The 23,146-nt window shown below is 44.1% G+C and overlaps 1 protein-coding gene across 6 annotated transcripts; it reads left to right on the top strand.

The window, feature by feature from the left end:
- The first annotated feature begins 82 nt into the window (after positions 1-82).
- On the top strand, positions 83-21,068 carry LRRC8A (leucine rich repeat containing 8 VRAC subunit A). 6 transcript variants are annotated; one of them, XM_058853796.1, is made up of 4 exons: positions 83-164; positions 1,622-1,745; positions 10,601-12,764; positions 15,578-21,068. In XM_058853796.1, exons 3-4 carry the CDS (start codon positions 10,608-10,610, stop codon positions 15,851-15,853), a joined length of 2,433 nt encoding a protein of 810 aa, XP_058709779.1. In that variant the 5' UTR covers positions 83-164; positions 1,622-1,745; positions 10,601-10,607; the 3' UTR covers positions 15,854-21,068. The 6 variants fall into 6 exon arrangements, with proteins under 6 accessions (XP_058709779.1, XP_058709777.1, XP_058709776.1 ...); XM_058853794.1 differs by lacking the exon at positions 83-164 and adding an exon at positions 182-247; XM_058853793.1 differs by lacking the exon at positions 83-164 and adding an exon at positions 200-286.
- Positions 21,069-23,146: the final 2,078 nt, after the last annotated feature.

Below are 23,146 nucleotides of genomic sequence, written 5' to 3'. Positions count from 1 at the left end.
GAGCGCTGCCCGGTACCAAGATGGCGCCGCCGCCCTCACTCTCCCCCTCCCACCCGCCCCCTATGGAGCGCGCCCTGCACAAAGATGGCGCTGGGCCCGTGTCGCCGTGCCCACCCCCAAGATGGCGGCGGGACGGGCGATGGTAGCAGTGCCGGCCGGGTGAGGTCAGATCCGGGGTGGGGCCGCTGCGGGCAGGGCGGACAAAAGGCGCCGGAGCGGCGTGAGGGAGGGTGGGCGCCGTAGGCAGGTGGGTGTGGTGGGTTCCCCTCACGGCCGCGGCGGGCAGGTGGGTGTGCCGCACTCCCCTCACGCCACGGGCGGGCTGTGGGGACGTGTCCCCCTGTGGGGTGGTGTCCCGGAGGGGATGGGGTGGGACGCCGGGTCGGGGGGGCTTGGCTGAGGGGGCTCGGAAGCGGCGAGCGGGAGGGATTTGCTGAGTAATTCGGCAGCGACTCGGTTCCTCCGTGTCCCGCTGTCCGTGGTCTCACACCACCCGGGGCAGGGGGGTCCGCGCCCCGTCTGTGGGGTAGGGCAGGGCCGGGGTGTGCGCAGTGTTCCCCCAGCGAGGGGAGGACTCCGCTGTTTGTTACCTGCGGACGGAAGCGCGGTGGGATTTATTTATATCTCCCAGAGGATGTTTCTTTCTGTGTCCGGAAAGCCGTGGTGTAGTGGTGGGGCTGCTGCCGAGGTGTGCTGGGTTGAGGCTGGTGCCCATTGCCTGGAGCGGGGAGAAGGTCAGAGAGTCCTCTCCTAGTGCTGCTGCCTTTGCGGCACTGTGGTACGGCTAAAATGCAATAGCTTTGGTTTCCAGGGTGTTGCTTCAAAATCTGTCAGCCCTAATAGTAACTTTGGGATCGAGAGGAATGAACCCTCGGACTTCTTTAGCATTATGGGGTTGGACTTTCTCACACTGATGTCGCTTCTTTTTAATTTTTTCCTGTTGTTGAGAATGCTCTCCGATGTTCTGCAGTCCTCTCCTACATGGCTGTGAGGCTGGATGCTTGGGAGATCCCTCTAAGGATCTGCTCCCTTGCCTGTTTTCCCATGCCCCGTGCTGACATGCAGGAAGCAAGGAAAAAAAAACAACCCAGCCCTGTTGTAATTTTTGTTGATGATGCTAAATTGCTTCTACTTCAAGAAGATCCATGTTGTGAGGGAAGGGGGCAGTTGCTTGAATCTGGAGTAGTTAGGAGTGTGATCTATGCTTTCTGATACTCCTGATAGTAACATTTAAAATGAATCAGACTTTTCAGACTAGAAAATAGGCAGTAAAGTCATCCCTTTCCCTGTCTGACAGTGATTTGTTGTTCTGTCTCTACTTGTGTAGGCTTAGTTGTGATATTGGTATTCAGCATCTCTTTTGGCTGGGTCTGCAATGCCTGCTTTTTGGTAACTTCTGTTAGAATAGCAGATCCGGGAAATTCCTTCCTGCTAAGAGTTCTGCTTGGCTCCTAGTGTTCTTGCTATGTTTCTAGGTATCAGCATGTCTCTTTCTGGCTCCCAGTGACCCTCTGAATTGTTTGTTGCTTCTTAGATACTGTTTGCTGAACTTTTACACGTCCCTCTCTGAACTCGAACTCGATCCCCTCTTTTTTTGCTGATAATCGGTTTTTCATTTCAGGGAAACTGTTCCCATGGCTTGTGGGGAGTGCAGCGCTTCAGCACTCGCTTGGGATCCGGCACGTAGGAATATCAGCCACTTCCAGCACAGAGAACTGACGTGCAGATAGCAGAACTGCTGCAAGGTGAGGGCTCTGGGCCAGCTCTGAGTGGTCAAGCCAAAAAAAAATAAAAAATAAAACCACCAGGGTCCTGCTTAAACATAGATGGAAAGCACAGTGCATGAGAACTGATATGGAGGAAAGGTGGTTGGTCAGCCCTCTTGGTCCCCACTGGTGGGGAGAGTGGTGGTATTTAATTGTGGTGGTGTTAATTAAATTCTGGGAGCCCTTAGCCAGCTTGGAGATGACAAAGGAACTGAGCCTTGTCCAAACTAGAATATAACTGTATATAGTCACCTATAAAACTAACTCTTAGCCATGTAAACCCTGACTTCTCACTGCATATAACAGTAAATACAGAGGCTGCCCAGTAAATGTTTTGGTGACTGCTGCCTGAAGGGAATGCAGCTGAGAAATAGGAAGAGCTGTTAGGTTTGGTGAGTGCATTTCCATTTCCCAGGGGGTGATGTTTGTCCTCCTCTATAGGCATTTCCAGACAGTTTTTCCCAGCACTCACAGCCATGTGTGTGGGTGGCAGTTAGGCAATGGCAGAAAACAAACTAGTTGTAGGAATCTCCCAGCTTCCTTGGTTCTGCACTGTCACAGTTATTCAAGGGATTTCAGAATTCTGTGCCCATCTTCCAGATGGGAAATTCTGTCCAGCTTGGCTGTGTTCAGAGCAGGGATGTGCAGTGTGTTGATTCCAGAATAGAAGAAACCCCTAAGGCATGGTATGTATGGTATTCTGGCAGTTCATTGACTTTTCTTGGTGTTTTTGTTTGGTTTTTTTTTTTCCCCTTGTCATGGTATTTGAAAACTCCTTTAATTCTTGTAGGTCAAAGACAACATGCATAAATATTTCCTTAAAGCATGCCAGAAGCCATATGTTAAAAGCTAATATTGCCATGCTTGAGATGTGAGTGCCTGAAGCTGGTTACATTCTAGTAACTGCTGCAGGCAGTCAGAGAGATGGTCTGTGCTTTGGGGGTCCCTGATGGTATTAAAAAAAATTAAATAAGCACTGGAGATCATGTATCAAATTATTGCTGTGTGATTAGAGCAGGCTTTTTAGAAGCCTTTATGTGTTTTTTTCACATACTAAAGAAGGTTTTTGTTCATTAGAGTACTTTAGAAGCAAGTCTTTTTGTATTTGAGCTTAACTGGTATCTCATAAAATAAAGGGGCACTATCTGGTGAGTGGTGCTGGCAAAGGGTTTATTAGGATTTTCGTGTGGAGCTCATTAAAGTGAGGAGGAGTGTGCACAACTATTGTTTTGGTAATGGTTAAAATTCAGTCTTAAGCTACAGTGTAGTGAGTCTCCCTTTATGCATTTTTACAAGTGTTTTCAAACCCAGCCTCGGTTTAGGATAGGCGCACTAATAATGAACAGGCATTCAGCAGTCCACGTGCTTTGGAGAGTGTATCTTGAATGCTTCCAAGCAGCTTTTTTCTTAAACAGCTGAAGTGGTATGTGTATCTTGTATTGCTACTAGAAATCCAGTTCCTATAGCTGGGTTATATCTGCCCTTCCTGTTGCTGTGAAACTGTTTTTGAAACTAAAAGCTATTCAGTCCTGACCCCCTTGCTGAAGTAACAGTGCTGCCCTCACCTTGTGTACCGAACATTGTTAACTTCTGCTATAAAATTACCTTGACAATACACAAAGCTCCTCTGGTGACTGCTGCTCCTGGAGCTTCAGCCTACTTCTGTGCACAATAAAGATGTGTGCTGGACCAGTTAACAGGCTCTCCTTTAGAGCTGTGGTTGTATCAGGCCTTGATGATGCAGGGTGAGGTGGTCTGTTCTTTATTAATTAATACAGTCAGAAAATGTTCTGAGCTGGAAGTCACAGTTTTGGGGCTGGTGGTCCTGAGGGCAAGCCCTATAGGGAATGTATAAAAAGGTACTTGCTTCTCTTTGCTCAGACTGAGGCAAAATATTAGTGTGGTGATAGTTGATATCTTAATTGTTTTGTGTTGCTCTTGTCTGTGTTGTCTTTCATCCTGACTGGCTCATCTCTTGGAGCTTGAATATAGCTGTGGTAACGCCCAGGGATTCGTGCATGTTGTGGCAGTCTGTCAACAATGAATTAAGTTATCCTCACTTCTGCTCACTTTGAATTTAGTGTTGATTTCTTATCTGTTGTTGGTTATGCCAAAGCTCTGCTCTGTCTACCCTTCCCACGGAGAACTGAGAATAGCTGGTTGCTCCAGCTCTTGGTGCTGGAGTTAAGTGCTGAAGAGCCCTCTCCTGCATCTGGTGAGGTGCTTGGAGCTGTTCTGGCTTTCTTGAGTAGTTACTAACAGAATTAATTCATTCACTTGTATTAGGCAGCATGAGGGACTGCTTCATTGTGTCCTTTTGGAAGAAGTCCGTCATTCTTTTCCAAGATGGCTTCAATGCTCTGTCCTTGAAGTATTTTTCTTGTGGCAAAGAGAAAATTAATTTTGGATAGGAAGCCTGTGGCCATGTACATTCATAATTTATAAGCTGACACAGGCATTTTAGTCTGGTTTACATTAATGATACAAGTCATCTGATGGCACTTAAATTTAAAACACCAGCACACAGTCCCTGCCTCAAGTGTCAGTGATACCGGTAACTGCAGACTGTGCTCAGATGGGGCAAAACACTGTCAGGAGGCAGAAAATGCGTCAGGCCAAGCCAAGTCTAGCATGGATTGTTCTGGTGGGGCAGCTGTTCTTCCCTGTACTTGTCAGGACACGTGTGGTTGTGTGATGGTAAACAGGAGCTGTTGCACTAAAGTCTGACAGTCTTGGATCTGACAGAAAGAGACAACAAATGGATAGCTGTAAAGATGATAAAATACTACCCCCATTGTAGGTGGATTATTCTTTTTAATGAACTTCAGTAAAGACAATGTGATGCAGTGGAGCCACTTCATCTTGCTGTGGCTTGGGTGGGGCTGAACATTGTGAAAACCACCTTACCCTGCTCTCAGTGTTGGGTTCACTGCCTGTTTACTGAGAAAGGAGTGTAAGTTCTGGCAGCTGCTGTTCCATCACTCTCCTTGTCTAAATGATAAATGATCCTTTTAACTTGACATGGAATCACAGAGTGGTTTGGGTTAGAAAGGACCTTAAAGATCATCTAGTGATCATCTTCACTTCTCTGCCTCAGAAGATGTTTTGTCCCACAGGAGGGATTTATCTTTGTAAAGTGGATGGGGCCTGATACAGGGATAATGGTTATTTAGGGCTTTGTCATCTGGCTTCACTGCTGTTTTGTACTAAGCAGCAAAGGACAAAACAACTTGAATTCTCCCATCTCATGTCTTGGGCTTTTCCAGTTGATCACATGGCTGTCCTTGAGCTTAGAAGGTTTTCTGAGGGGTGCCTGAAAGCAGCTCTGTTTTCAGCCTCCTTTTTTTTCCCCTCTTAATTCTGGACCTAATAAACATGGGGGAGGAGAAACATAAATTCCCAGTCCCATTTCTGCCCAGTAAGCTCTTGCATTTCCTGATTTTTGAACAAAGAGCTCTGTGTCATGCCTTTCTTTAGGATTTCAGGTGGCAGCTTGCTGAGGAGTGAAGCTCTGCTCTGTTGAAAACTTACTGTAACGTGTTGTAGCTCGTTAATAATCAGGGCTGTAGTATTGAAAGCATCAAGGCTTTTATTTCCTTTATCCACCTCTGATGTTGTCAGCACCTGAACAACTCCCTCTTTCTCTGGGCTTCTGAGAGGTAAGAAATTCTATCAGCAGAATTCAGTCACTTGACTTGTGCTTTGCAGTCCACAATCTTAAAATGAAATCAACTGGTAGTTAAAAGTAGGTGTAGATGAAACTAAAGGGTTGCAAGATTCAACATAAAATTCATCCATGTCTACTTACCCTGTAAGAACTGTTTTGTGATACTGATTCACTTGAAAGCTACATGCGACTAAAGGTGAGAATTTTCTTCAAATCAAGGAGGTTTGTGCATGCTTGTGTGTGTCCTGAGGTTGTGCATATAAGTGCTTTTTGGCCACTAGCTTTGTAAGAAGCAGAATGGCCAACAGAAAAGAGGAGGCTGTATAAAGTATTCAGCAATGATGAATCAAGCTGACAAACTGGCCAGTGAAACAGAGCAGTGATGTTGTTTCTGTTCACTCTGTCCTGAGCTGGATGTGCTGGCCAGCAGCTGCAGGCAGGAATTTGAAGCACTGTTCAGCTAGGTGTCTGTTGACAATAGGTCAGTCTTCAGTTTTTGAAATTAAATGGTTTTGGATAGAGGAACTGTCTAAACGACAGACTAGTTACTGTGTTAATAACTGTGGTTTGTGGGAAGTGTTCATGCTCTCAGGTCTGTCAGCCTTTAAGAAGTTACTTGCTGCTTTTATGATATTTGTCAGTTAGATTCGTTTAATCTTGTTTCTGACTGGTTTTACTGTGTAGGTGTGGTTTGTTCAGAATGTCCCTGTTTTTCCAACATGAGTGATTATCTTTCTCCTCCAGGTGTGTTTGGTAAAACATAGGATTAGTACTTGGTGATGCTTATGGTTGGCTGAAGGCTGGGTAGGTTTGGCAGGCTGGTTATATAAGTCTGGAACTGCTGTTCCTTTACTTGGGTCGGCCTGTTCAGCATTAGTGGGGAGGCTGTAGGCTTGTGCCCAACAGGCTGAGGGAGGAATGGTCCTTGGTGGGATGCAAATCTGGATCCCACCAAGGGAAGGTGAATTTGCAGACCCTGAAGAGGTATGTAGTAGCCAAACATGGAATGCGTAAATATTTCTGGAGCATATTTATCTAGGCTGGATTGATCCTGTTGTATGACAGTGAGGGTTCAGCATACAGATCTTTTGCTGAACAGTCTCAGATGTTGCCACTCTAAACTGTCCTGAGTTGGTTCTATATTAGATATAAAAAAACTCAAAGTAGTGTTGCTTGGTGTAGCTGAAACCCTCCAATGTAAAGTAATTTCTGAGGGGGCAGGGGATGAGGGACTGCTTAGGGACTGTGTGGTAGCAAGGAAAGGTCTGTGGAGTGCAAAGCTTGAAACATCTTTGGGACAGCTGACTGTAAGATTTCTCCCCTTTGACCCCTTTCCAAAGCCTGTCTATTTAATTGTACCCTTGGAAAACTTACTTTCTTATGTGTCTGATAAGTTGACAGGAGTTTAGACAGAGAAGTTTTGATGTATCAGCTTATGCAAGTTTAGTGAAGTCAACTTGTCCTTTAACTTAAGCACTCTTTCAAAATCTCAGTATTGATGACTTCCCCGTGGCAGAGGTAACTACACTGCCTGTTCCTGAGCTCCAGCTGGAAGGTTCTGCAATTTGAAGTATAAGCTAAGGAGCTTGGATCCTTCTTCACCAACACTGCTCTGACACTGAACTTCCTTTTCCATAGCAGTTCCTGTCCATAAACTCAGTTCAGGTGTTCTGTGCTTAGCCCTTGGTGAGGCTGTGTGATAGAAGTGACTGAGCAAATAAAGCTTCTTCAAAGTGAATATTTTGCTGCTGACAAAGTCCTGGAATTCAACTCTTAAAAAGAGCAGAAGCTTGAAATCTCCTGTGTGCTGGTCCTGGGGATATTGGTCTGCTTTTGGTCAGAAGGGAGATAAATATTTCTGACCAGCTTTCTTCACGTAAGGATTGCTCCCAGTCCTATGCCAGAATGATACTCTCCGTGTAAATCCCTTTGTTCTACTGCCTGTGTTGGGAGAGTTGGTGTTCCAGCTACCTGCATGTTTTCTTCCTACAGAGTGGTGGAAATCCCAGTCCTTGTGGGAAGAATCCTTCTGTGCATGGGAGAATCAAGTGACAGAGATGACCCCTGAGAATCTGACTTGTAGTCTGCTGTTGTTATCCACCCCAGCAGCAAAACTGCACTAATCCAGCATGGAGAATTGTTGCAACAAGAGTTGTTCTAAAATGATTACAAGATGGAGTTTGCAAAATAAAGATGACATTTGATGACAAGATCCTGTAGAACCATCATTAGAATTAGAATTGGATTGTGTGCACAGGGAATCTGGGTGAGGAGGGATGTGACTTTCCCAATATACTTTTTCAAGTTTTTGCTGGCTACATTTCTATTTTACTGCAGATGCTTGGAATAAGGTTAGATAAGACATAGCAAATTCCAGCTCCTGCAAAGGTGGACCCTAGTTTTATTGTTCCTCTTTTGGACTCGAATGGTGTCTCCACTGCTTCCAGAAGTGGGAATTTGCTGTCAATGTTCTTTTCTTCCTCTTGTGCCCCTGTCATTGTTCCTGGGAGGCAGGAGATTTCCTGCTCCACCCTACTAATTGCTGACACTGAACTATAATAGGTTCTCAAGAGATGCTTGTGATTTCTTTTTTAGCTGTCTTGTAAGTGCGCAGTGTAAAGGGGGATTTCCTACCACACGTAACTGGTAAGCAAAATTAGGGAGCCAGCTGTGCTAATCTCTTTTTGGTTTCCTTCCTATGTGTCCTGAGCTACAAATCAAAGTGAGTAAAAGGTTCATTTCTTACAAGAAAGAATTTAGGTGTTTTCTGGATTGAGCAAAATGAATAAACCCAGCACTACAACTCATGTTTGCAAATGTTGTGAGACCCCAGTTCCTGAAGAGGTCATAGTCCTCTAGTTTCATAGTCCTACTAAGAAGGATCTGATACTACAAGTTTCTCTACCAAGAGGGATGAAGGAGGAAGCAGGAAGGATCTTTGAGGAGAAGTGGTATCAAGGCAAGAGGAAAGAGATAAACATTTTTCCCCTTTGGTATGGAGTAGAAGGAGTAGGTTCTTTCATGAATAGCTGTTTAACTGCTGGATTCATTTCAGTTGTTCTGGTGTGCAGAAAGAGCTTCTGTACCCTGCTTTATCCTGTAGTTATTTCTGTAGTACTCACAGACAGATTTTCCAAAATGTATCTCGCACATGGGCTCTCCCCTCTTTGAGGAAGATATATTCTGAAGAGGAAGCTGAAATGCCTTGCCTAGGGCTTGCAGCAAGGTAGTCACAGGGCTGGGAGAGAGGCTTTGAAAACCTTGTCACTCTTCTCTGGCTGCTCAGCTGCTGTCCAGAAGTTCAGCTTTGCCTGCTCCCTCCCCTGTGGATGCACAATTCTCCTGCCTTGTTTAGTGCAATTCTTTCTGCTTAGGTGTGTCAGCCACTTCTCAGGGGCTCTGCAGTCCTACAGGACATTTTTTTCCCCTGACTGTGCTCTAGATGGCTGTTTTCATCCCTTGTTTGTGACTTTACTGGTTGATCATTAATAGATTTGCTGTTCATTGTTTTACTGAATTTCTAGAAAAATTCAGAGATTTCTAGACAAATTCACTAGATGGTAGTGCCACTTTTTCTCTCAAAATTACGCACTAAAAAAAAAAAAGGTGGCAATTCCCCAGTCTGTCTTTTGTGATGGACTAATGTAGTGTTGGACCTGGATGGGCAGCAGGAAAAACATTACTTGAGGAATGGTTTTGAGCTATCAATCTACCACCTGTAGTTGCTTGAAACCTTCCCAAGCAGCACTGAGCCAAAGCTGTCATTGGACTGTTTATTGTTGTAAACAGCAAACCGAAGAATAGAGTTCTGTATTTAGTGTCTCTAGGGAATGTGGTGCTTTTTGAGTTTGTGTTAGGAATGGCTGTCTTTGCAATTCAGTGACTGAAGTTAATTTTAAATAAAAACTTGAATTCTACCAAAGCAGGTAGGGCACTCCCCCTGTCACAGAAGGCTTTGTCCCAGCCAGTGATATTGAGTTTTCAGCTCCCCTGGACTTGTTGGACTGTCTGTGCAAATGAAATCTTATGGCTTTGGGTAACATTATTGAATTTTTGCGTTCTTCTTTATACTTGAATTGTGTGAGTTTCAAAATAACTGTAAGATTAGTGCTTGTCTTGCTCCTGAACTTGTGGTATTACCACAAGTGTGGGTTTTTTCACCATCATTAGAATGAGTTAGTGACTCCATGTTCTTCTGTGTTGCCTGTCAAATAGAGAAAATTTGTGATTTATCCATTATCAATGGATCAGTCATACTTTGGGGCTTTCTATGGCTTGTTGAAGAGCATGTTCGAAGTTCCATCTGCAAGTCTGAAGGACAGAACAAGCACTGCCATCAGGCCTGTGCTTCCCAGAATCTTTTGGTTCCCTTTGTGACACTTAAATCCCAGCTGGGATGAACTCTAGGTGAAGCAAATAATTTTAAGAATATTTCCTCCTTTCTCTGTTTCTGAAGTAAGGCAAAAACCCAGCTGCTACAGTATTTCAGTACTGAATTTATCAGAAGGCAAGTAGCTAATCTTTCCTTGGAGAATTAACAGGAGGGAAGCCAAAATTACTTACTTGGAAAAGTCATGATAATTGAGCAATGTTTGTTCTCTCTTCCAGCTTACTTTATGAATGTCATAATGAGTTGCCTTAGTGAAGTGGTTATAGGAAACATAACTGTATTGTATGTAGATCGTTTTCCTTGGCCCTTCAGTCTAAGAACCAGACATATGCAGAATTTTATGTAGAAGGAGTAACAAGGCAATGATGAATATGCTCTGTGTGTAGATTTTATCACTTCTAACAGTGCTGACAAATTCTTCATCCCTGAAATAAAATCCCTAGATAAAACAGGAAATTTCCAAATACTGGTCTGGTCAAGGGAGTTAAATTTGCCCTGTGAGCTTTCTTTAAGTGCCTTTTATCCCACAGACTGTTAGCAATAAGTACCAGTTCTGAGGTTTTATGACAATTTGTCTGTCAGTGAAGGCTGAACAAACTTCACTGCCTGGGCTGCAACAAATGACTCACAAGCAGCCTCATTCATTTGTCTCACAGTTACTTGAAATTGCATCTTGGCTAATCTCAATTTTGCAATGCCAGCACTTAACATGTGTTTTCTCATGCCCTCTTGAAGAGCAGAACAAAACCCTTTAAGCTGTTTCTGGTTTGCTTCCAGGTGAATCATGATTCCAGTCACCGAGCTGCGCTACTTCGCTGATACTCAGCCAGCCTATCGCATCCTGAAGCCGTGGTGGGACGTCTTCACGGACTACATTTCCATAGTGATGCTGATGATCGCCGTGTTCGGAGGGACGCTGCAGGTCACCCAGGACAAAATGATTTGTTTGCCCTGTAAATGGGTTACCAAAGACTCTTGCAATGACTCTGTCAGGGGATGGACAGCAGCAGCCCCAGAGCGTACCTACTACAACACTAGTCTTGTTCCCTCTGCTGATTCTGGGCCTACAGGGATCCGATATGATCTGGACCGGCACCAGTACAACTATGTGGATGCGGTGTGTTATGAGAACCGTCTTCACTGGTTTGCCAAGTATTTTCCTTATCTAGTGCTGCTACATACCCTCATCTTTCTAGCTTGTAGCAACTTCTGGTTCAAGTTCCCAAGGACCAGCTCCAAGCTGGAGCATTTTGTGTCTATTTTGCTTAAGTGTTTTGACTCTCCATGGACAACGAGAGCATTGTCTGAGACAGTGGTGGAAGAGAGTGATACCAAACCAGCATTTGGAAAAATGAATGGCTCCATGGACAAGAAATCCTCCACAGTCAGTGAGGATGTGGAAGCCACTGTTCCCATGCTGCAGAGAACAAAGTCTCGAATTGAGCAAGGGATTGTGGACAGGTCTGAGACTGGTGTCTTGGACAAAAAGGAAGGTGAGCAAGCCAAAGCACTCTTTGAGAAAGTGAAAAAGTTCCGTACTCATGTGGAAGAGGGAGACATAGTTTATCGCCTGTACATGAGACAGACTATAATCAAAGTAATCAAGTTCATTCTGATAATTTGCTATACTGTGTACTATGTCAACAGCATAACATTTGATGTAGATTGTAAAGTGGACATTGAGAGCTTGACTGGCTACAGGATGTACCGCTGTGCTCATCCTTTGGCCACTCTCTTCAAAATCTTGGCTTCTTTCTACATCAGTCTGGTGATTTTCTATGGTTTGATCTGCATGTACACGCTGTGGTGGATGTTGAGGCGATCTCTCAAGAAATACTCCTTTGAGTCCATCCGGGAGGAGAGCAGTTACAGTGACATCCCTGATGTGAAAAATGACTTTGCTTTTATGCTCCATCTCATCGACCAGTACGACCCCCTCTACTCCAAGCGCTTTGCTGTCTTTCTGTCAGAGGTGAGTGAGAACAAATTGCGGCAGCTGAACCTCAACAATGAGTGGACTTTGGAGAAACTACGCCAGAGGATCACCAAAAACTCTCAGGATAAGCTGGAATTGCATCTTTTCATGTTGAGTGGCATTCCTGACACAGTCTTTGACCTCATTGAGTTGGAGGTCTTGAAGCTGGAGCTTATCCCTGATGTCACTATTCCCCCCAGCATTGCTCAGCTCACCAGCCTTAAGGAACTGTGGCTCTACCACACAGCTGCCAAAATTGAGGCCCCAGCCCTTGCCTTCTTGAGGGAGAATTTGAAATCTCTCCACATCAAGTTCACAGACATTAAGGAGATTCCTCTTTGGATTTATAGCCTGAAGACACTAGAGGAGCTTCACCTGACAGGGAATTTGAGCGCTGAAAACAACCGGTACATTGTGATAGATGGACTGAGGGAGCTGAAAAGGTTGAAGGTGTTGAGGATGAAGAGTAACCTCACCAAGCTGCCGCAGGTGGTGACAGATGTTGGTGTGCATCTTCAGAAGCTTTCCATCAACAATGAGGGCACCAAGCTCATTGTCCTCAACAGCCTTAAGAAGATGGTCAACCTGACAGAGCTTGAGCTGATCCGGTGTGACTTGGAACGCATTCCTCACTCTATCTTTAGCCTCCACAATCTGCAGGAAATAGACCTGAAGGACAACAACCTAAAGACCATTGAGGAAATCATCAGCTTCCAGCACTTACATCGTCTCACTTGCCTTAAATTGTGGTACAACCACATTGCCTACATCCCCATGCAGATAGGCAACCTGACCAACTTAGAACGCCTTTACCTGAACCGTAACAAGATAGAAAAGATCCCTACCCAGCTCTTCTATTGCCGAAAACTTCGGTACTTGGATCTCAGCCACAACAACTTAACTTTCATACCGCCAGACGTTGGACTTCTTCAAAACCTGCAGAATCTGGCTGTGACAGCCAACAGGGTAAGTGATCAAAGAGCTGAGTTGCTGTGAGAGGAAATGGCACTGGCACTTCTGTTATCTGTGTGATTAAACATGCTACAATGGTCTGTGGATACGACTGGCACTGCTTTTGTATCTCTCAGAAGAGTTTATCTAAGGCCAAACATTGCAGATAGCTCCAGGGCAAGCCTGTCTTCCAAGAGTCCTTGTTCTGTTGCATTTCCTCTCTTAAGTGAGACTGCTTCCAAGTGCCAGTTAGAGGCTGTTTAGAAACCCTGCAAATCGGTTGTTTCTCTGCAATTGGAAACATGTAGTCTCTAGATTGACATTGACATTGATTTTGGGCTTAAAATGGAGATCTGAGAAACTGTAGTCTTAATTTAAACTATGTGCTTAAACCTGTCTTCAGACATGTACGTACACTATGGGAGCAACCATATAGGCAATGCATGTCTGGCTTACAGCTTTCCTTGGAGTACTTTGGTACTCTAAGGAGTTTGCAGGGGATGTTCCATAGTTTGGTCTTGTAAACATGTGCTTTTTGTTTCACTCTAAGTGCAGGGCAGATTACAGAGGGTGACCAAATGTGCTCTGCTGCCTGATTACCATAAGCTGTTTCTTGGCTTGTGTTGGAGGGTGTTTATTTGCTTAAAGCAAACTGTATCCATGTCTAGTTTTTTGTTCCTTTGTTTAAGACTAAGGAGACTTCATTTACCATGTCTGACAAAGCTGCAGCTTTCATTCATTTTGTCTGCAAATTCCTGGGAGACTCTCTTTTTCCCTTTGAGTTCATTATCAAAGTTGAAAGAGCCTCTAATATAAGTACAAATTGCAGACAGACATAATTAGGTGCTTCTGGTTTCTTCTGGGACCAAGCAGAATTGTCCTGGAGCAGTGCTAGTTTTCACTGTCAAACATCAAGGTCCTTCCTTGATTGGCAAGATCTGTTTCTGCCTGAACACTGCCAATTTGCTTGTGAGAGACACAGAACAGTTTGAATGTGGTTTTGCTTTTCACAGAACTGTTCTCAAATCAAGTATTTAATTGCTAATGCATTTCACTATTAGGGTTCCTAAAACTCCAGCCATATTTTGAGATTAGTGTCTGAAAAGCTTGTGCTTCTGCAGAGTAGGGGCAGACAAGGGGCAGTCATTCAGCAATTCCAGCTGAACAGCTGCTCACTGGGGCTTCCTGGCACTGAAGGGTTGTGCATCTGTTTGTGTGGGTGGCTGAAGCGCTGGTAAACTTTGTGGTGTGTTGCTGTTCAGAGCTCAGATAATTCTGCACCATTTGCCTTCTGGCAGCCTTCCTAGCACAGCTTCCCAAGGGTTAATCTGCAGTGTATTTTCTGCAGTTTTGGGGGGAGCATTTCTTGGATGAAAGGAGTTAGAGGCAGTTCAATTTCCCGCAGCACAGTGTGGCACCACCCATTTCTCTCTGGAAAAAAAAAAACCACGAAACAGTAGGGCTAAAGCAGCCTTTGCTCCCATTTGTTCGGAAACAAAAGGTGGTGAGGACCACATGGAACAGCCAACCTGTTCCAGGTACCTGGGCAAGCCAGAATTACTGGGGCTCTGACAGCCTGGTTATTCTCAGTAAATGGTGATAGCAAGAAATACAAGAACTGGTAGACTGGCACTTCCTAAGGCCAGGGATTATCTCTAATGTCCTCTCCTAGCTTAGCAGTCTTAGTAAACAGAGACTTCTGGAGCTGGCTGGCACTACTGTCCCGTTCTGGAAAGCAGGCTGTTACAACATATTGCTTCCTTCCTAAACTAATACTTGTCCCTCAAATAAGTATTATTTTCAAGAGTCTGTGATGATATGTTGCTGTTTGTAAAACACTCCAGTACCAGTAACAATGGCTGCATTGAATTGTCTCTAATTGGTTTGGTTTCATCTTGGCTTTTCCTTAGACTCCTCCTTGTTCAGAATGGATTACAGGCCAATTTAGCCATGAGTGATACAATACATAATTTGGGTTTTAGAAAAGTCACGTTTGCTTTTAAAAGCAAACAATAGCCTCCAAGCTGAGCCTTTGTATTCAGGGGAGAATCCTGAGTTGTTGCATTTTGTTCCTAGCCTAGTGTTTGCTAAACCTTAGCCATAGAAAGAAATTCTTTGGGAGGACTGGACTATTACAAGGATTTGCTAGAAATAAGCCTTGTTAAATTAGTGATTCATGGTTTACCTGAAGGTGGTGCTGGGAAAGCTAAGAGCTGGTGGCTTCATTGTTTTTGTATTTTGTCACTGTAAAAAGCCCCTGTGACTTGGAGCCTAGAAAATCTTTGGAACATTTCACAGCCCTACAAAAATGATGGAAGATTTCCAGTTCTCAGGGCCAGGAAGGTTCTACCCATGTAGGCTGTGCTCACCTTACAGCCCAACCAGAAGTCCTGATTAAATCCAGTCTTTGTTCAGTGTAATGTCAACTGTAGAATGGCTTCTTAAAGCAAAGGAACTAAGATTCAATGACAGAATAAAGGATTTGGGATGGAAAGAAGCCAATACAGATGAAAGCATGTGACAGTATAGGCCAGCTGTGAGCAGGTTTCTGGTCCTCTAACCTTGGAGGCAATATCTGCTTTAGCCACTATCGCTGGTGATCTCTTGTAACCAGTGCAGTGTCTGAAAGAGGAATCCATACAATCATAGTGTTGGAAGAACCCAAAGCAGGAAGCTCAGAAAGCAGGAACTCACTCGAGGGAGAAGTGGATGAGTGAAAACCGTGGCTCTGTAAACCTTGGAGCTTCATGTTGGCTTGTTGGTCACTTGTGAAGGTGTGTCCATGTCTGCTGGTGACTTTGCCTATGATTGGTTTCTTTTTTTTTCAGATTGAGAGTCTCCCACCAGAGCTATTCCAGTGCAGGAAGCTGAGAACCTTGAACCTGGGAAACAACGTGCTACAGTCACTGCCCTCCCGGGTGGGAGAGCTGACGAATCTGTCGCAGATAGAGCTGCGAGGGAACCGCCTGGAGTGCTTGCCTGTGGAGCTGGGAGAGTGCCCACTGCTGAAACGCAGCGGGCTCGTGGTGGAGGAGGACCTGTTCAACACCCTGCCCTTGGAAGTCAAAGAGCGCCTGTGGAGGGCAGACAAAGAGCAAGCTTGAACACCCAAGAAAAGGGAAGAGCCTCTGATCAACCAGAAGGAAGCAAAAGGCCATTTCAGTCCCCTTTCACCCAGATGCTCCCCTTTCTCCACTCCAATCACTATCAAAACTGGCCAAGGAGTCCTTGACAAACATGACTCTGAATGAGTCAGCTTCTTGCCTCAGATGCTGGATGGGGGAGGCTTGGGATCAGGATGAGGATCAAGACAGATTAATTGGCCTCTGAGCAGGGCCCAGGGGGCATTAGAGGTGTTGGTCTTCTTCTGGACAGGAATTGGGGTGAGGTGGATGGTGCTGGTGAGAAGTGACCTTTGAATGGAGGAGAAAACGAATGTGGGGATTGCTGCACTGCTCCTAATAGAGCTTATATGTGTCAGGGACCAAAGGAATCCAGTGTCCTGCAGGCAAAGATCAAGAGTCAAGGAAACCTCTTGAACCTCCATCTCTGTGACAGCTGGTACTGCTCCCCTCTGACTCAGTCAGTGAGGCCCCAGGTTGGGGTGGGATAGGACACAGACAGCTGATTTTGTCTAGATGCTGGCATTAGGATTTGGGAGAAAAACATCTCGCAGCTGCTTGAAGGCAGGATTTTCTTTTTTTTTTTACTGATTTTCTTTCCCCTTTGCACACTCCCCACCTTCTCTGCCCCTGGAGAAGGAGCCAAACTATCTGCTCCTTTAAGATTGCACTACTGTAATGATTTCAAGTCACTTGTGCGGGTGAGTAGATCACAGCATCCTTCTCCAGCTGATGTCCTGGAGGCACTAACTGATACAATTCCAGGGCTTTAGCCTGTTCTGAAATGGATGGTTATAGTGCAAGTGGGAGATCTGGATAAAAAGCAGTTGGACTGTCTAATCTACTCTCTCAGAAGCATCGAGTTGCTTCTGCTTTTAGTTCCAAGCTACTTTTTAATTGCTAGTATTTTGTTGCATATCAAGTACAAATGTACAACTGGCCAGTGTGTCAGGGGCTCTCATGGGGTTGGAGAGGAAATTTGGGTTTCCTCTTGTCCCCCATTCTGCCTTCCCCCACAATTAAGTTGTTAAATTAAGTGGTTGGATGCTCTGCCAGTGTTTTTCATGGATGCAATCTAGAGAGCTGCTTGATTGTTCTCTTCTGTTGTTCCCCTCACTTTAACAGCTGTCAGTTCCTGTTACACCTCTTGACCTAAATAAGAGGCTAATGCTGATTGAACCTGGTGCTGGAAAAGAAACCTTGTCCTCCTGTTTCTTCCTTCCCTTTTCATTCCCTCAGTGTTAGGGAGGAGAATGAGAATCCTCTGTGGACTGATCCCTTCTGGCTTCCTGGAACAGAGCAGCCTTTACTGAAACAAGTTTAACCTGTTTGGTGGTATTTGACAAAAAACCCCTCAACCTTCTGGGCTGGCGGAGGTAGATAATGCGTAACAGTTTCTGATCATTGCATCCTTAAGGTGGGGTGGTTAAGATGCCTCCAGGACACAAAGGTCTTCGTTTTTCCATCAGAAGGAAGAGGAGGTGCCTGGACCTACAGGTCCTGATTGTAACAATCTGCATCAGACCAACAGGTTGGCTCCAAGGTGTGCAGTGCTGCAAGCTGGGGCATGAGAAGTTTGGAGGCATCCCATGTGTACAAAGGGGGAAGCTGCATCCAGCTCCAGAGTGATTCCTGACAAGCTGCCAGTGAGTGCCCTGGCTTATCACCTGGTTTGTGGTGATCCCATGGATGTTGGGGCAATAAGGCACAGTGTGGCTCTATTCATCAGATGTAAAATATGAAATATATATATATACACTAAATATGCTGAAACCATGAACAATGTTAACTGGACTCTGGATTAATTGATGTTCAGATGCTTAAATAAAGCTACATTAAAATCAGGAGAGCTGTTTATAAAACTGCTTTTAAGAAAAATGTAAATCTTTCTTCCCTTAGTCCATTTATTATGAAACATCTAAACAGTCCAGGGGATAACATAATTAAATCTCTCTCTGGGAGGCAAGGTACTGTAAAAGCTTTTCTGGCTTCTAATAGGGTTAGTGTCTTGAAATTGTGTTAGAGCTGGGGCCACAGCTGAAAGGATGGGGAAGGACTGATGCTGATTGGACTGTATTTGTATTTGTCTGAGCATTTTGGGTTGCAGAAAGGACAGAAATTGCTAGGTGAGCTTTGCTTCTTGAGTAAAGCAGGAATAGCTTCAGGCTTAGCTACAGCAATGCTGTTTTCCAGTCAGTTCCCTGTGGTGGATGTGGGGGGCTGTTTAGATGGTGAAGGAAACCTTTTTCCTTAGTCTGTACTAAAAGATAACACTGGAGAGTAATGGCCACTGAATGGAGATGTGGACTCTGTTTGCTCTTCAAGGCCTCTCCGTTTTATTACATGTATTTTAGACCAGGCAGGGCTGAAAGGGCAAAGCACCCTCTGGGAGTTTCACCTGGCTCACAGGAGCAGTGAGATTTCTCCAGGATGTCTGCACTGGAGAGGAGTGCTTTGACTCTTGATTCCAGGTGTGGTCTTAGTTATACAACCTAAACTTTGCACAGCTGGGTTAGAGTTTCTATAAGCAGCTCCTGGAAGTGTGCTGCAGTGCTTCTAGAAGCTTGCAAGCCTCCTGAGCAGCTCTGTATCCCAGCAGGATGGGTTAACAACAGGCTGTTCTTCCATAAGGGAGGGACTGCCTCAAACTCCTGACCAAGAAACAATGCTGTGCTCCTGCTGCTTCCTGAGTAGAGACTGCCCTGGGCCCAAGGTGTGCGAAGCTCAGTGCAAGATAGGCTGATACTGATCGTGCATGAAAATGCCAGCTTTGTGCTGCTTTTGCAATAATCCAAGCTTAACTCTCTCAGTTATGGCTGCTGGGGCTTGAGAGCTCCCTGTGTGGTAAAATGAGGATGAGCAGTCTGATAACATTTTGTACTGGAAACACATGTGACACAAGTACATTGTCACTCTGAAAGACAGCAATATGTAGTATTTACTTCTGATACATGCTGCTTGGTCTCCCTTTTGATTCCAGAGTACCAGTCTTGTATGATGAGATGGAAAAAGCTCTAAAACTTCCGAGGATAGGATCTAGACCATGAGTCCTGAACATGTTTATGATTGAGGACTGCTGCAAAACAACCCACAGCAGAGCGAGTCACTTCCCAGACTTTTCTGGATTGCTTATTCTGTGAGAGGTGTCCTTACATCAACAATCCATCCTCACTTGCAAGTATTTGATCTGTGAATATTCTGTATTGTCCTTCAAGTTTCCATCAGACTGAAGCTTAGGGAGTTTATTTCTGACACAGATCTGTGCATTCACAAAAAACATTCAGTTTAAGCAGACAATCACTGCGCTGGTCAGTCTCTTGTTCTCCTGACAAGGTTTTTAAAACAGTAGCAAACCAGATTATTTATTTGCTGCTAAACCATACAGCAACTTGAATTAAACCCACCTGTTTCCTTTAATAGCACTTCTGAGCAGAACAAGTTCTTGGAGAACACAAGGATGCTCATCTCATGTTAGGACTGAAGGTTAGTGACATGCACTTTACCTTTCCTGCTAAAGACCCCAAAAAGTGATAAGTTGCAATGAATTATTTTGAATCAGCTGAAAGGCAAGGAATACCAAACCTATTAAATGTGTAAAATTGTGCTGTACTCTGACACTATTCACTGGAATGTTAGCTGAAGTTGTTCTGTTTCAGATCACTTTCTGATTTTATTATTTGATCCACAGTTAATTCAGCAGCTGAAGTAATTTACTCTGTCAGTCTGAGTGGTTAAATAGCTGTTACAGGTATCTTTCATGATGTGCTGTTCTTTCATATTAATTGTCACTTATTTTTAATATCCTACCTCATTTTTTATTTTTTCTTACTACCGTTTATGCACTCCATTTAGCTCACTCCATTTTAATTAAAGTTCTTGGTGTTCATTACCGTAAATAGTATTGAGTGGCTTTCTGTTGCTGAACCACATGAAGTCCTCCTCTCTTTTTTTTTCCTTGTTTTTTGTCCTCTCTTTAACAATTGATTCTAGGAATTTTGAGAACAATAACACATCCTTTACAGAAGATGAGTTGTCTGGAAAAAAGTTGCAAATTGTATTGATGCCTAGGCTGTGACATTGTTTCCTTTCCTTACCTCTTTTCCTGCTTTAGAATGGAACTCACATGGTTTGAGTTCTTTGGATTTTTAAACTTTTTTTAGTCCTCTTTCAGGGGAGGAGTAACTTTTTTTCCCTTCATCAATAGCTGTGCCTTCTCTAGAGATCTGTTAATGTAATATCTCCCCAGAGGCACTTGCTCCCTGGAGTGTATTTGTAGCAGTGCCTGCCTGAAGCCAACTCATCCCTTGGATTCTTTTTCTTTCAACCATGGAGAGACTTCCTAACTTCTGGGGTGACTTCTCACTGCCAGACAACATTGTCATACTGTAAGCAGAGTCACCTGCTCTGAAAGTCACCTAAGGTAAGGCTGTGGGGATGCTGAGTAGTAAAATTATTGCTTAAACTTAACTTTAAAAATTTTTCTTCTATTTTAACCCCACTATTTGGCTACAGTGGATAATGTACTTTTCCCAAGCATGTGCCAAAACAATGAGTTTTCTGTCCTACCTCATTCTAACAGTGTACAAAGCACAACTGTAATGGGGCAGGATTATTAAAGTTTGATTCAGACCCTTCTCCCTTCAGCTGTGGCAGTTGGTTAATATTCAGCTGCTTTGGGAGAATGAAATCCTCCAGGAATCTCATATCCAAAATCTGGTTTCAGAAGTAGCAGCACTTGAATTGCTGGACCCCAATGGTAAAGGTCAACTTCGTGTGAGTTCACACAAAGGCTTAATTTAGGATTCCTGGAATTTTCCATTCCTTCCTCCCTCTGTTTCCCTTAAAGGAATTTTATTGGACAATGGAAGAGTTTTTCTGGAGGAGGTTTAATGAGAAGGGGGCTACTGAGCCTGAGTCATCTTTACAGCTGACAAATGTGTCCATTTCAATAAGTCACTACTCATGGCTTAAACATGGTTCACTCCCATTGTGTAAATGCACAAGCAGGACTGTGGTTTGGCATCTGGGACCTGCGACTTGGTGTAACATTTCAGAATCATGACATTCACTTTGTACATGGGATTGTTTGGGCAGCTGAGCAACAGCACCTTCCCCATGAGCACTGAAGGCTGCTCTTGTTTGCTCTGAAAGACTTGTACGACTGGACACTTCACCAGAATAAAAGTTTTCATTTGCATTTTCTTTCTATGTCTGCTTTCTTTGGTGTTTCCTGTGTGTGAAGGTATTCAGCCTTCCATAATGTCACTTTTCAAAAGACAGGTGTTAATAATTCCAGCTATTGTGTGGTTTTGAGTTCTTTTACTCGTTACAAAAGTCGTTGTGGATTGTGACAATCCTTTATTAATTGAGTAGATGTACAGAGAAAGAGGTGCTGCTCTGTGACAAGCTGGGGCTGTGTCATGGATTTCACTATCACTGTCTGAAACAGTTTCTATTGCTGAATTTAAGGCTGTTGCCATAGGAATTGTCTTCAGAATGGTAAATTAATTCAGTAGCTGCCTTTGCCATGGGTTCCTTAACTGGAAATGCTGGCAGATAGAGTCTTTCCCAAATCATGATGTGTTACAGAGAATCAGCCTGTGACTTGCAAAGAAAATTTGAGTTTCTTTGCAGCTCTTCTATTGTGTAGAAAGGTGTTTCTCTTGTGTTTTGCCTTCCTTCACTTCCTTTGTCCATGACTACTTGACCACAGTGACATTGGCCCCACTTCAGACAGAGAACATAAGCAGGCTTTGAAACAGGTGAGTGGGAGTTTGTAATGCTGCTTATTGATGAGTTTTTATGAAATGTGGGACTGAACCAAGAAAAATCTCCCTTGTCATCAAAGGCTCACCTGGACCTCAGCTCCTTTTGGCTGGTTTACTTTTTGAAGGATTTACCTGGTCTTTGAGGAGCTAAGGAAACCATGCTTCCTTTGCTCCTTGTTTCTCATTAAATATTCTGTCACTTGTTGCTGATCATATCAAAGACTTCAGGAGCGGTGGTCCAGTGGAAATTTTTCCTCCCTGATAACCCTGGCAGCTCCACAGCAGCAGTTTTGGTGTGAGTGCTGAGCTGCTTGAGCTGACTTGGTTACAAATGGCTTCAACAGGAATCCTCAATGGGATAATCATGCCAGTCTAAAAGGCATTTGAAACACTAGATCTTTCCTTTTCTGAAGACACGGGATGGACTTTGGCAGCCTTCAATGGCGTTTGCCAGAAGTTTTCTTGCAGAGCTGGCAGGAGAAAATGTTGAGTCTGCAAAAAGAGCTCTTGGAGGGGGGAGAAGGGAAGGAAAAGAAGCCATTTCCCAGTTTTGTCTAAGTACTGTCAACTTTTCTATGTAAACTTACTGGGAGAGAAGGCTTTACAACAGTGGCATCCTTCTCTGCCTTTTTTTGGGCATTGGGTGGCTGGAGTGGTTTTCCTCTTGCTGGAAAGGTTTTTCTGAGCCTCAAAATAGTGGCAAAGAATGGGAGGAGTCCTAAGGACCGACATGGAAAGCTCCTGAAACCAGGATGGATTTATATCCTTGTAGCTGCTGCATTGTTTGCTGTGATCTGCTGTTTGTGTTGCTCAAAACATTTCATGGAACAGGAAAACTGTGGTTTGCTGTTGTGGCATGAACCAAAACAGCTTCTGGAGTCATCGTGTGTGCGCAAGGTGGGGAGTGGAGAAGGTGACGTGATAAATTGCTGGAAAAAACCACTGTGTGTGGGAATGAGAAGGACATGACACAACAGTGACGGAGAGGGACTAAGGAGTGGTGTGGGAGTGTTTTCCAGGAGTGTTTCTCCAGGATTGCTGCCTCCCAGGGAGGGGTGAGGTGGGTCACACGATCAGCTTGCAGGCAGCAGTGTACAGCTGTTTTTTTCCCCCACTGGTCACACATCTTCCTTATAAAGTTTTCCACTCCATCAGTTGGTGAGACTGTTAAGAGGAAGGAGGAACTACTGGAATATTTTTCTGAGCTTTGCAGTATTGGAGACTAGTTGTTTTTTTTCCCCCCCATCCAGGTTTGTAGCCCAGTGATTAAAGTCTCTGGCAGAATTTAGTTTTTTAAACGACTGAGTTCATGTCCTCCTGAGTACAGGGAAAAGCTTGAAAAAAGGTCAAACCCCTAATTTCCTCTTTATTTAAAAAAAAATAAATAAAGTTTTAGTAAACTGCAGAGGTATTTTTGTCCACAATTCCCTTACAGAATAGAAAATGTAATTATTTCAAACAACCTTTCTTTAAATTAATTTTCAGTTTCTAGGATATAAACACTTTT

Source organism: Poecile atricapillus, chromosome 20, assembly GCF_030490865.1.
Source record: "Poecile atricapillus isolate bPoeAtr1 chromosome 20, bPoeAtr1.hap1, whole genome shotgun sequence".
Classification (NCBI taxonomy): Eukaryota; Metazoa; Chordata; class Aves; order Passeriformes; family Paridae; genus Poecile; species Poecile atricapillus.
Note: the sequence above shows the minus strand (reverse complement) of the source record. Positions and strands in the feature narration are given on the sequence as shown.